Consider the following 13,967-nt stretch of genomic DNA (forward strand, 5'->3'; position numbering starts at 1 on the left):
TGATACAAGCTCTATAGCTGACCAACAACTGCCAAACAAGCCAGCATGTACAGAGACACGCTACGACAAAAGCACTGTGCACCACCAGTATCAGCCCGCCTCAGCTATCATTCATGCCCACTGAAGCATGTGGAGTGGTCGCCATGACAACGTGAGGCTGGGGTTGGGGTCCCAGGTAATAAGTGAGGGATTGGTTAGAGGGAGGGAGGGTTAAGATGAGGGGAGAGCTGCTGGCCACGGGTAATCGAGAGCAGAGAGAGGTGAGACAAAGAGCAGAGTTTCAGTGAGGATGTGAGCGAAGAAGGGGGGATGGTGTCCGAGGGTTGAGAGGGTTGGAGACGAGAAAGATGGAGAGGCGGAGGAATGTCACAGAGGCAGATCTGTGAGACAAATTTAGAGAGAAGAGACGAGCAGGACTCAATTAGGAACCCAAACACAAACACACACATAAATACCAACTACCCACACACATCCTGAAATCCCTGTCTGCAATGCACAACAGAAAAAGGAAGGAACTAAACATCAAAAAGGCAAAACAAGTATTTTCTATTTATTATTCTATGCTCTGCTCCCAAAAATGTAAAGAAGAGCAAAAAGTGTGTATATCAGCAAATGTTGCGACTACATCTTCATCAGTGTCTTTGCCCTCGAGACACACAAGGATTTCCCTTCTCTGAGAAGGACTTCGGGAAGCCTTATGTAAATGATACCTCCCTCTCTCTCTCTCTCTTTCACACATATGCAGACAACACACACACACACACACACACACACACACACACACACACACACACACACATAGGTCCTACCAGAAAGGTTATAGAGAGAATGGTGAATATTAAATGAGTTTAGAGCATGAATGCAGCATATAAATGACAGGAATGGGGGTGCTGGAGGTGCAGAGGTGTCAGGGAATAATGATGTGAGAGACAATGAGAAAAGGTGATGACAGGATTTGTGGGGTGAAGGGGCTCATGATCGGGCTAGAGTGTGTGCTTGTGTCTGTGTGTCAGAGTGTGTCAGAAGGGGCAAGGGTAGGGGACAAGCTCGGTTCATAAGGTAAACTTTAGTTTCAGTTTCACTTTGCACTCTTATCCAGGTCGACTTAAAATAGAAGAAACACACAAGAATGTCCATATGTGTAAATCCCAGAAAAGTGCACTACATTGCTGAGAATTGTAAGGGGGAAAAATGTCTTTATGCATGTGTGTGGGAGGGTATAAGATACAGCAAAGTGCAAATAAGGTGCAGTAACGATACAACAAAGAGTGAGGATAAACAATAATAGCACCACTTATGTCAGTCGACTAGGAAAGTTGGGGAGGCAATCATGAAGGGGTGGGAAGACTGTTCCATCATTTGGGAGTCAAGAGAAAGAGGAGCACAAGCCATGCCATGTCAACTTGGAAGGAAGCAGCAAGTATCTAATATTTAGAGAGCACTGAGCAGGAATTGGGGTCTAGGGCTGGGTCACTAAGGGGAAGTAGGATAAAATAGTTCTCTTTGTGGCTGCGTACAGCCATGAATGCAAGCTGTTACTGGGTGCAACTGGAGTAAGAGGAGGAGGGGAAAAAAGGGCAATTTTCGGGAAAGTTCATGCGTCGGTCCAAGCCAGAATTTGGGTTGTACTAGTCTATTAAGGAGAGGACTAGGACAAGAAACACAGAACCGAGAGAGGAAAAGCCACAGCGTGCATTACAAATCAAATGGTTGTCTAGGCTCACACTGAAACTGTTGCCGTTCTGTGAATCATGGCTCTTGTGCTCTGGAGGTCTTGGTTGATGGTGAGGTCTTCAAGTTGGAAGGATTTATCAAGCTCCGACTTGTAAAGGTTAATTTTTAAGTAGAGATCAGATGTCAGGTCATCATGGTATGTAGAGATATACGCCTTAGCCTGTGTATCAAAGGGGGAGGGGAAATAAAGTGGAGAATTATGTGAGAAGTGATATCAGTGACAGTGATTTAGGGCGTTTTCATACTTACTGTATAGTCTATTTGCCGTGTTTAGAATTAGTGGAGAATAGTTGATACTTGATTCAATTTGGATTGACACAGCAAAAAAATTCAAACAAACAAAAATGTACAAAGACGATGTGGGAGCTGTCAGCGTGCTCATTGATCAGTATCAGACAAATATTGCTGGTTTGAAAGGCAGAGAAAGGAAATGTTTACCTCCAGGATGTTTTTCCCTCTCTCACTTTATTCTACAAACACATTTGGTCAATGCAAGACCCAACATGGACATGGAGTGCCACCAGCATGTTTGGCATCTCTTGATTATGGCAGTGCTTGTTTGGGCTAAATACCAAGAAAGCAATGTATTTCCTTGTTGCTTCATGTCAGCCCTGGCTTCATTTCTTCCTATGTTATGTTAATGCGTTAATGTTAATGCTATGTTAATCACTAGTTTCTAGCACTACACATTAGCTTCTTTGTGTTATTACATTTACACTGTAAATAGACTGCTGAAGAGTTTGTTTGTAACAGTGCTAAGACCATGTCCTAAACAGGGTCTCGGTCCAGTTGTTTTGGCCTGCATCCGAGTGCATTGCTGCTTTCACACCTGCCCAAATGAACTGCGCCAAGAGGGTAAATGCACCGGAGTCCAAGTCAATAAGACTAAACAAGGCAGGTGTGAAAACATCCTTAGTGTTAAGACGAAAAGGACAAACACTGAGCTCCATAGAATTTGGTTGGAGTGAGTGAGATCATTTCCATAATTACTGGTAGCACTGATCTTTTAGGCAACGAATACAAAAGGCTGATGTCAGAGCACTAACACTGACCAAGGCCGACACTCAGATCGCTTTGTGCTACCTCTTGTCGCCTGATAAAAAATTGCCCTTGAACACACTTCAAAGACTACAGCTTATGGCTCCCATGCACTAACGTTGTTTGAGAGGAAATATCTCTCCATGACAGGAGGCTTTTGGAAGACGGTTTGATTGCAACAGCTAAGTAGCAGCTTGATTTCCAACAACACAACACAAATTTCCATTTCTTTTCTCATTGGCTTGAACAAACTGTTGACCGCTGAGGGTTAATGAGTGCCTAAGGTACAGGACACACCTGAAAAACTATGGACACTCAGTATGATGGCCAAGGACCATTGGTCAGCTTGATGAGTTACAGGCTTTTGTTTGGGGGTGGGGAGAGGGGGGGTTAAATCAGAAGAGCACAGACTTATCAAGGTAAGGACAAAACTAACAAGGGTGACCCTTTGCTCTGACCAGGTATGAAACATAGCAGAAGCGTGTAGTGGCTGTTGTGTAGAGTGTTTCTGTGACAACAAGTCATGCAGTCACGGCTGTAGGATACATCAAAGTGGGACTATTAAGGGTACATGCAGTTGTTGTGTAAGGTTCTGAAAAAGCTAATTAAAAACACCTTCAAGTGGTGTGGAAAGACATAAAAGGAAAGAGACCAGTCTGTGGTTACTGATGTTAGATGGTAGGCCTCTTGAGGGGTGGGGTAACCCCAGCTGACTTGAATGCAGATGGAACACAGCCTGGAGTCACAGAGGTGTTAATGATGGTAGCGCTTACAGGGAAACAGGTCTGGGTTAAAGACAGAATAGCAGGGGGGAACAGCACGTTGGGAAGTGATAAAGGAAGAGTTCTGGGCTGATAGGCAAAAGGCAGATACATGCTATTGGCTGGAGGGAATACTTGGAGGATCAAAGATGAACCCCCAAAGCACCAAAAGGGTGAGAGAGAGAGAGAGAGAGAGAGAGAGAGAGAGAGAGAGAGAGAGAGAGAGAGAGAGAGAGAGAGAGAGGGGGAGATTATTAGAGATTATCACAGTAGATCCAGGAAGAGATGGGCAAACGGATACACTCACCTGGGGACTGTGGTTTGGGGGGAACCACTGCCAGCCTCTTGGGGGAGGAGGGAAGAGAGCGTGTGACCTCTGAACTCCGCTGAAACTCCTTCCTGACAACTGTCAATCAACAAAGATATCATACAACCAATTAGACAACTTCAATCACTGAAACAAAACAATGGGATTTAGATAAATAATACAGCAGTAATCCATCAAGAATCTATATATGCCATATTTATGTTCATCAAACCGTCACACATCTAAATACAAGCATCAAGCCATTACCATCCTTCTGTGTTCACTGCACTGTCATTCCTTCCTCCCTTTGCTGATTTTTCCAGCTTCTCACTTTTTTTTCAATCTTTCTATTACCTATGTCTCTCTCCCCAGCTCCATCCGTCTAACTATTTCTCATGGGACTGAGGGTCAAAGAGAAGCAGAACATGTCAGGGGAATTGTGCCCATCATTACCCCCCTCTCTCTGTGACATTACACCCCTTGCAGCCAAAATACCAGCTAGGGGGAATTCAGAATGATTTATAATATTGTTACTGTGCTCACCCACTCGTCTCCTCATGTGTGACACATTTAAATCTGTCGCAGAGCGGTGGGGTGTGTGGGCGTAAGGAGTGAAGCTGAATTTGAAAACAATGAATCTGAATTATATTACCTTGGGGCTCAGGATTATGGATGGTGAGATAAAGTGGGGAAAAAAAACACTGGAGAAAAACAGAAGATGGCGAATGAAGAACTGGGTTTGTGGAAGTTAGAAGGTTTGGAGTTGCTGGTGAAGCAGAGAGGAGAGGGGCCTTGAAAAGAAACTAATTAGATCGGTAATGGAAAAGAAGCCTCTGATCCTGAACAAATCCCCATATAACCCTTGAGAGATACTGCAGTCCCACAGAGATACAGTGTGTGTGTGCATGCGTGTGTGAGAAGCAGTTGTTGAAGCAAACATGGCTTTCACACAGACTCATTACCGTTAACTGAACCCCAGACAGTACAGAACGCCTCCACAAACACCCCCAGCCCAACCCACACACACCAAAGCACCCAAATCCACTTTCTGTAATCATCCCCCTTCACACTGCCACACATTCACCCTAAATACCCAGGAAGACTCTTCCATACAACAGCAGTCTCGACACCCCCTCCTTTTCTATTTATCCTTACCCCCCTAGCTGTCCAACATCCCATTTATCTCCCCTAACCACATGCCACTTAGGTCAACTTATGTCCACGCCAAGCCAGGCAAATTTGAAAATGCATCTTTTTTTTCCTCTGTTTTTTAGCCTTCCACCCACACTAAGCTGCTGTTTTCCACCTGTGAAAATGGGGCTTTTTTGGAAACACTCCAAAATATGTGAATCAGGTGTTGTAATTTGGATTGGGAAAACAGAGCTTTTTGGAAATGCTGACATAGGACTGATGTGATCTAGGTCACAGTCTAGTATCAAGCATGCACAGGCCATGCATATACACGCTCGACAGGGGGCTTTTTTGCATTTCTGGGGCATTTCATTGTGGATTGCAGGATTTAGGAAAATGGTGTGGGAATGCCAGTGTGCTGTAGAGTGGATGCAGCACCAAAATGGCATTTTCACATTCACCTGGCCTAGTGTGGACATGACGTTACTCCCTGACTTCCCTTACTAACCATTCCCTACATGAAACTTGTCTGTCTAGCAGATCTTCCTAGACCTGCCTCATGCTTTATTTGGAGATTAAGGTGTTGCAGCAGTCAAAATAATGTTTGGAAACAAAATATGTGAATCTGAAAATTCTGATTGGGTGTGAAAATAGAGCTTCTTGTAAATGCTGATATAAGATTGATGCTGACATAAGATTGATGTGGTCTATAATGTTGTAATATATGTTTTGCTTATGTTATAATGATGGCTCAAAAGTTTATCACCTGAAATTTGAGACAATGTGGATGGCAACACATTTAACAAGCCGAAGTCCCATTAAGGATTGCTTGAACACAGAGGAACTGATGTCACACTTCTGATATTTTTTATATTCTTGTTGGGAATTTCAACAACTGAGTTTTCCTACTCTGCTATTTAAGTACTGCAACCTGTTGCACCAGAATTGAACTTGTTTTTGCTTGTATATTTAAGTGTAAGGAATGTTTGTTGAAATTTGATAGTCTGACACAAAAGTCTATGACTGCTTGCACAACGGAGAGTTAGCTGCAGTATTTTTTACTCTGCGCTATATTTTTTGTTAAAGGGCAGTTTAATGATCTGATAGCCACCACAATATCTTGAATCAGTGTGGACATTCTTCTGAGGCTATAATTGCCTCAAAACATTAAACTGCAGCTTGTTACACAGTGGTTGGCTAAGGCCAGTGCACCAATTAAAAATATTTTGGTACATTGCACTCCCCAGTAACAAAAGTAAGGGCTTAGAGAAAAAAAAAAAAAAATCAAAGTTGTCCTTTAACATCTTAACTTTTAGCCTGCAGGCACTATAACCCAAAACACTGCTGAAGAAGGAGAGGCTTTCACCTTCCGTAGCCAATGACATGGAAGCCAAAACCAATTTATCATGCCCCAGTTACCAGTAGCCTGAGATAATATTAGCTATCCTGCACATTTTTGAGAGAAAAAGAGGATAAGCCTAGCTTAATTAACGTTATCAAATGCATGCATCAAGCATTTGTATTGTGTTATAGTTTTGTTTTCTAAACCCAGTACAACCACGGACATAAATCTACAAGTCTAATACACGAAGTGTGGGGTAGGTTTAACTTAACTTACCATGTGTGTCCCACATTTTAAGTTTATCTGGTACAATAGGTGGCTGGAGTTTTCAGGCACATTGTTATCATAAAAGTATGACTGCCAAGGTAAGCAGATGGCATGTCTGCTTTCAAATGGAGCTTCACAGAGGGCAAGAACCAGGCTTTAGGCTCCAAGCCACTATCCTATTCCGCTCTATTATCATAATAACCTCCTAAAGTTCCTCTGCCTTACTGCCCTCCCTTTCAATTAGCTTGGATGAACAACATCTCTGAAAAGTTGGTTTAGGTCCCTGTCCTCTACTGATAGATTATGTATATATTAGGAAAGAGAATGGGTATGTGTGTGAGGTGTGTGTGTGTGTGTGTGTGTGTGTGTGTGTGTGTGTGTGTGTGTGCACTTGTAAATAGTGAGGACCAGAATTAATTTTTATTGGTTTATTGGCTTATTGGTTAAGGTTAGAATTATGTTTATGTAGAGGTAAGGGTAAGGGTTTGGGTTAGGCATTCGTTAGTTAACATTAGGGGAAGGCTGTAGAAGGCTGTAAAAAATGAATGGAAGTCGATATAATGTCCTCACAAAGGTAGAAGTACAAGTCTGTATATATATATATATATATATATATATATATATAGATATATGTGTGTGTGTGTGTGTGTGTGTGTGTGTGCTACTTGCTGCTGGTGACTTTGTCTGAAGCTTTCAGGGCCTCAGCAGGACAGGAGTGATAACACCAGAGACATGTACAGTATGTGTGTGTGTGTGTGTGTGTGTGTGTGTGTGTGTGTTTGTGAGAGAGAGAGAGAGAGAGAGAGAGAGAGAGAGAGAGAGAGAGAGAGAGAGAGAGAGAGAGAGAATGCATGTCTGTTCTGTATGAGCAAGAAAGACAAAAATGAAAAACTTTCTTGTATGTACACGACTTGCACACTGGCAGGGACTCCAGTATTCCCTTATCAATAATTTACAGACACTGCATATAAAATCTGCTCAGGTCTGCAGCCAGACAAGGTGATAGAAGTTTTCTCACAGTCACTACACTGTCTGCACACCTGAGTCATAGATCTGGTGGGTTAAAATAAAATAAATAAATAATTTAAAAAAAATGTCTGCAGTGTTTCACTATCTATGAATGGCAACTATAATAACTATAGTTGTTATCTGTTACTATAGCAAGACATTTGATTAACAAATTTAACTGCTTAGATAATATTGCTGTGATAGGGAGTTTCTAATTGTCCTACAGATCATATTTTAAAGCTACATCGGGTAGTTTTAAGATCTTTGATTGTGGCATTTGATAGTACAAACCACATCTCATAACAATCTCTTTGGGCAAACTGAATCGTAGGCAACTGGACTTGTATTTGTCTTAGGAAGACGTTTCGCCTCTTGTTCAAGGGGCTTCATCAGTTCATGCGCATTGGCCTTTCTAGTCCACACTAGTCTGACTGAGGTCAGACTGAGGTCTGACTGAGGTCTGACTGAGGTCAGACTAGTGCCCAAAGAGAACGATGACCTGGATAAATGAGAATATCCATGGACATCTCATAAGAATATATTGGATCACTAGTGTATCTGCATAATATTGTTGCTTTCCAAAGCATTTAAAGGATTGATTTGGATAATCTCAAATTGTCATGACCAATGTTTTTTCATCATGGTTAAATAAGAATTTTTTTTTTTTTTTTTTTTTTTTTTTAGCATGAATTAGAAATTGAACCCAGTGTTACAGACAGATGTACACACCTATCTAGTACCCTGACCTTAGTTTGCTATTTCAGTGTCAAATGTCCTCCTGTTTCTAGCTGTGTCTCCTCATGTCACCCTTTCCTGATGGAAAGCCATCTTACTTTTCACGTATGGAGCACATAGTTGCATTTTAAGATGTTACTGTGAAGTAGTGAAGTCCTCTGCCTCTGGTATCACATATGTTTCAATGGCCTACCACAATTTTCTCTCTTGTGCATTTTCTTGCTGTGTGATTTGAATAGAATGGTGAATATACTAAAGGGCATGTGTACTGCTTGTCTTTAAAAACAAACAAATTTGTGTTTACAAATTACACAGTGCCTATAACTTTTATAATACACTTAACACAGCTCTTCATCTTGCAGTTACTGATTTTTGATTTTGTCCAGTTAGAAACTATGTTAACTGTGATGGGGAAAATGAAATGACATGGAAATTTCAAATACGAGTATTTTTGACAGTCTAACATTCGAGTGACAACTCTGTTCTACGGAAACAATGTACTTTTTGGGCAAATGAAGCTACATGAAAACCAGAAATGAGTCCTGCTTTGCTCTTTTTGTAAGAACTTCCACTGACCTCCAGGTGAGTTTCTGGGCTGGGCCGGCAGGTAGCGTCTGGGCAGGGCCGGAGTGGAGGGTGGCTGGAGGCTACCGCTGTGGCACAGTGCCCCCCTCTGCTGGTCTGTGGACGGAGGGGTGGTGGTCACCCTGTGTGGAGGAGGCTCCTCACTCACACTCAGACCTGGAACACATAATTAGATGACTGATTTATACAACTGTAGGCTAAAATGGTTTCATTTATAGTTAGGATAGAGGATTTGTCAGTGCTGATTAGCCAGCAGTCTAATGAGAAAATATGCTGGGCTTCATACATTACCTACCATTAGCAGAGATCGGTTGTGTTTCAAGAATTGAGTCACTCCTGGATTAGCCTATATGTGGTATGAGGATAAATCAGGACTCATTCCATGTTTCAACAGTTTGAAAAATGTAATGTTGTAGAAACGTAGTCCTGTTTGTGGTCCATTTTCATTAAATTAATATCCCTTTGAGCAGTGTGAAAGTTGCTCGGACAAATAAGATGGGGTGTAGACTGCTCACTTGGACATCTGACCAAGTTGCTGATCTGACTCTCAAAACAACAAAATTCCTCCACATGGCTAAGCACGTAATGATTTTCACCCCTTTGAGGAGGATATGAGATGCCATGGTTATAGGGTGAAATAGCTTGGCATACACACTAGAGTGCAGATCAGGCTGCATATTTTTGTCTGAACCCAACCTGAGATGGGAGAATTGTAACTTATATGTGATATGGCAATTACACTTATCCTTGCAATCGCGCACATCAACGGTTAAACACATCAACTGATTAAAAGCGGTGTTCCCCACAGCTTTTAATCAGTCCCAGGTTACTCTGCTACTAAAGAAACCTACACTCAACCCATCTCTGGTTGAAAATTACAGGCTGGCTTAACTCCTGTCCTTTCTATCCAAAACACCTGAGTGCACAGTCTTTAACCAAGTCCCTGAATTTCAAGTTGAGAATAACCTACATGATCCGAACCAATCCAGCCTCAAAAGTGGACACTCCACTGAGACTGGACTCCTGTCTGTAGTGGAAAAACTGCGATCAGCTAAAGCTGCTGGTCAGTCGTCTGCTCTACTCCTGCTTGACCTTGACCGCTGCCTTTGACACAATTAACCACCAAATCCTGCTCTCTGCACAACCAAGCTCTGCCCTCCGCTGTTTTGAGAGATCCTTTAGAGTATCATGGACAGGGGATATGTCTACAAGTGTTTGCTAAATGTGAATTGATTATTACCGAACACGACCTGGACCCGACAGGCGTTCTTTTTTTGTGTCCGAATCCTGAGACAAGATTTTGCCTGGCCTCCATTGCTAGGTGACATTTACTGCCTGAAAAAGCCTTTGTGTTGCCAGTGCAAATGTTGCCATGTAAACTCCAACACTATACAAGAAGTTGGCTAGAACAGACAGTAGGACCACCATTTTTTGGTGAAATAATGGCTAAATAACTGAACCCGACCCAAACCTGAACATAATTTCTAAATTTTTGTCCAAACCCAGCCCAACCTGTCACGTCACTGGTTGGGATCCACACTCGAATACACTCACATCAACCATACCCTATAAAGTGAAATACAGCCATCTTATCTCTCAATCCAGTTTCACTGATCTGAAAAATAGTCTCTGGGGCAGTAACTGCTGCACTCAATCCTTCCTTCGTTAACCCTGGAGCACAGCTCACATCCTACACACACACACACACACACACACACACACACACACACAGTCTGATGCACATGTTTACACAAGAACACTGTAACACTTCCATATGACATACACACACACACTCACACACACACACACACACACAGACAAAGAGATCATCACTCACCCTGGCTTATACTGCAGCTATAATCTATCAAATTACTATGGGGTGGTTTACACTCTCACACACACACACACAATATCCTGCTCATCTCCCCCTCTCCAATCAATAAGAGCAGATCGCTTTCATTTCTCTACTTTGCTCAATATGTGTGAACAGCAAGAATAAACAATCTATATTATAAAACTGCCACTGATACAGTGATTAAGCTATTCAGTACTAACTGAAACAGTTTTAGAAATATAATGACAGACTACACAGCTGCTGTGAAGAATGAGAAATCAGGAGTTTATTTTGGCCCGCATTGTGTTATGTTGGTGCCAACTCCCTGAAGCCCTCAGGATTTGGGTGGTACTCTGCAGGAGGCCGCCTCTGATAGGCAGACAGTTGAAGGAGAAGCTTTCCCATTGGTGGAGGACTGGACTGTTTCTGTGAGCAGTGAACTCCGTTATTATGTGGAATTGGGTTAGCTGCTAGGAGAAAATTCAATCCTCCCATGCACACACACTGACACTCACACTCACTCACACACACACACACACACACACGCACAGAGCTCCTTATAAACACACCATTTGATAACTGTTCATACTTCACTCCCCACTCCAACTTTTAAGCTTCTGAGTTACAGCATGTGCACCCACTGACCACGGTATCAGTTGATAGTGATTTGGTTTTTAATGACTTCAAATTAACATTTGAAAAGTAAGTAAATATACCCAGTTAGAGACATGCTTACAAACATATGATGATGCATATATGTATGAGCTCTGACTCATGTTTGTGCATGCGCTGCTTGCATTTCTACACCATCTTAGCAGTGATATATGTTCGTTATATTCCTAAAGCATTTAATTTGGCACCTAAGTGAAGATTTCATTAGTGATCACAGAGCTCCCTGGCGATTTGGTTGGCAAGGTTGTTTGCAGTATTTCCTCTTCATTAACCAGTCAAGGACGTGGATAGTGTGTCCAGGCCAGATATGATCTTGAACAGAACATTACTCTAATACAGTCTATAACCAAGGTCTACAATTACTGCCGTCACGTCAGTCTAATACAGTTATTGTTTCTGATCCTCTAAATTGGGGAGTGCTGTTTACTAATTCCCAAGAGCACGCCTTTAACCAAACAACAAACCACGTTTCTATTAGTTAATGATGTTGAAAATCTTGAACATGTCTGACCAGCGCTTATTTAAAAAAAAAAAAAAATTGTTCTGACATGTATAGAAAGTCGTTGAACCAAAAAAATCAGCTTGCAAAATACTTGTTAAAACAGTCATCTATTACCTCTTAACATGATATAAAAAATACCATGTCACAGAGTCATCAGGCAGTTCAGCTAATGTTGCTTATATTTTCATTTCTTTATGTAGCAAGGCCTTCAATTGGCCCTCCATATGCTATAAATCTATGGCATCGAAATGCATCACTTGTTGATAAATTTAACAGAGTGTTTTACCTTTACCATGCTCCAAAATATATATGGGTGCTTACATACCATGTAATCAACTCTACATAAAGAAATGCAAATATAAGGAACAGCAAAAAATTCTGCTTGAACACATATTTTTATACTGTGTTAAGAGGGAATAAATTACTGTGTTGACTGTGCTCAGGTATTCAGCAGGATGGCTTTTGCCCAGTTGGCCTTACAAAAAAACTGTGCCTTATCATCTGATGACACAAATCACTTGGTGGATAGCTACACTTCAGGTATATAAGAACCGACTCTCACAGCACGGAACAGGGAGGTGGAGAAGGAGAATAAAGGACGAAGCGGGGGAGTCGGGGAGATATCTGGGAACAGACAGAGGAACGCTGTGAATAATAAAAGCAGAGCGTGATTCAGGGGCTTTGGAGAAGGCGAGAAAAAAGGGGATGTATTTCATTAACTGGGTGATATGCATCATTGATTGGCAAAGTGCCAACTGATGATAGATAGCAGACTGTGAGGATAGGAAGTCTAGAGTGGCTATATGGTATCATCCATAAAAGAGAGGGGAGAAAAGACGAGATAAAAGAGCTAAGGAATAAAACAGATAATGCAGAGGTACAGCTAGTGGCAAGTGCACAGCATTCTGGAGCCTTAAGAAAAACAAATAAAATTGGATACGGATGGTAAGCAAGGGAGAAAGCTTAGGACAATAAAGAATAGTGCCTTTTCCATGACCCCAGGGGAGGTATTTTATTGGAGCAGCCTGAAAATAGTGTTTCATAGCAGAACTAATGCCAACAGAATAATGCTGGCCTTCCCATCAATGCCTTCTTACACTGAACAGGAACAGATATGAACACAACAACAAGATCAAACAGCACCGTTCTTCAGGCTCAGTGGACCTCCTCAGATGTTTCTGCTGGTAAACGGGTGGGAGTGTATCCAAACTGACAGCATTGGTACAGGTTTGATTTCACAGTTATGTAGCTAAATTCAGACCTGAAGTTAAACTGGAGTCTTTAATAGGCCTGGGTAAAAGATAGTCCTTCATTTGACTGCGGCAGAACCCGTTCTGTGCGTTGCCTTCAGCTACATCAGCAAATTCACATTCTGGGAAAGAAACTCTCTTGTCCTAAAGGAATTGGTTATGTTTATGGCAATCCTTGTAGCTGACAGATAGCAGCAGCAACATACACACAGGTGCAGGCACACATGTGTGCTTCGGTGAATTGAGACCCACAACACAGGTTGTAGTGCTGACATGCCACGGAAATAGCTCTTATTCTTCAAAAACTCAGCAGTAGGAAATGAGTAAACACTTTAAATTTGATGACAGCTTAAAAAACCCCAAACAAAACAGTTACCTCCCTCGCTCCATCCTTTCCATTCTATTCTTACACTGCAAAAATGTGATAAAAATAAATAAATAAACGAGTTATTTATCTAGTATTTAGACCGAAAAAAAAATAGTTCTCATATCAAAGGTGAAATATGCAGCAACAATATGAGATCGTTTTTAATGTAAACTAATTTGCTTCACGAATTTACATGCATCAGTTGTCATTTTCTGGATACAAGAGGAAATTTATTTGCCTTTAAATGCTTGTGTCCAGAAAGTTCTACAAAGTGCGTTTGAATAGAACTAGAAGATGAAATTCATTGTAAAGAACTAAAATTGTCACATGCCATCTTAAGTTTTTTTGTGCTTTAAGAGAAAAAAAGTATATATTTATAATTTAGTCATAGGATATAGAGAACAAAAGGTGCAGAACAAAAGGTCTCACCATCA

General features: G+C 41.6%; 1 protein-coding gene across 1 annotated transcript in view; it reads right to left on the bottom strand.

Moving 5' to 3' along the window:
- Nucleotides 1-13,967, bottom strand: part of mtus2a (microtubule associated tumor suppressor candidate 2a) — a 43,342-nt gene that overhangs the window by 9,116 nt on the left and 20,259 nt on the right. The window contains exons 4-5 of the mRNA XM_030069127.1: nucleotides 8,900-9,057; nucleotides 3,841-3,939 (exon numbers count right to left, since the gene is read on the bottom strand). Of these exons, the coding sequence (XP_029924987.1) occupies nucleotides 3,841-3,939; nucleotides 8,900-9,057 (257 nt within the window). The remainder of the gene's footprint in view (nucleotides 1-3,840; nucleotides 3,940-8,899; nucleotides 9,058-13,967) is intronic.

This window comes from Myripristis murdjan, chromosome 14 (assembly GCF_902150065.1).
Source record: "Myripristis murdjan chromosome 14, fMyrMur1.1, whole genome shotgun sequence".
In the NCBI taxonomy this organism is placed as follows: Eukaryota; Metazoa; Chordata; class Actinopteri; order Holocentriformes; family Holocentridae; genus Myripristis; species Myripristis murdjan.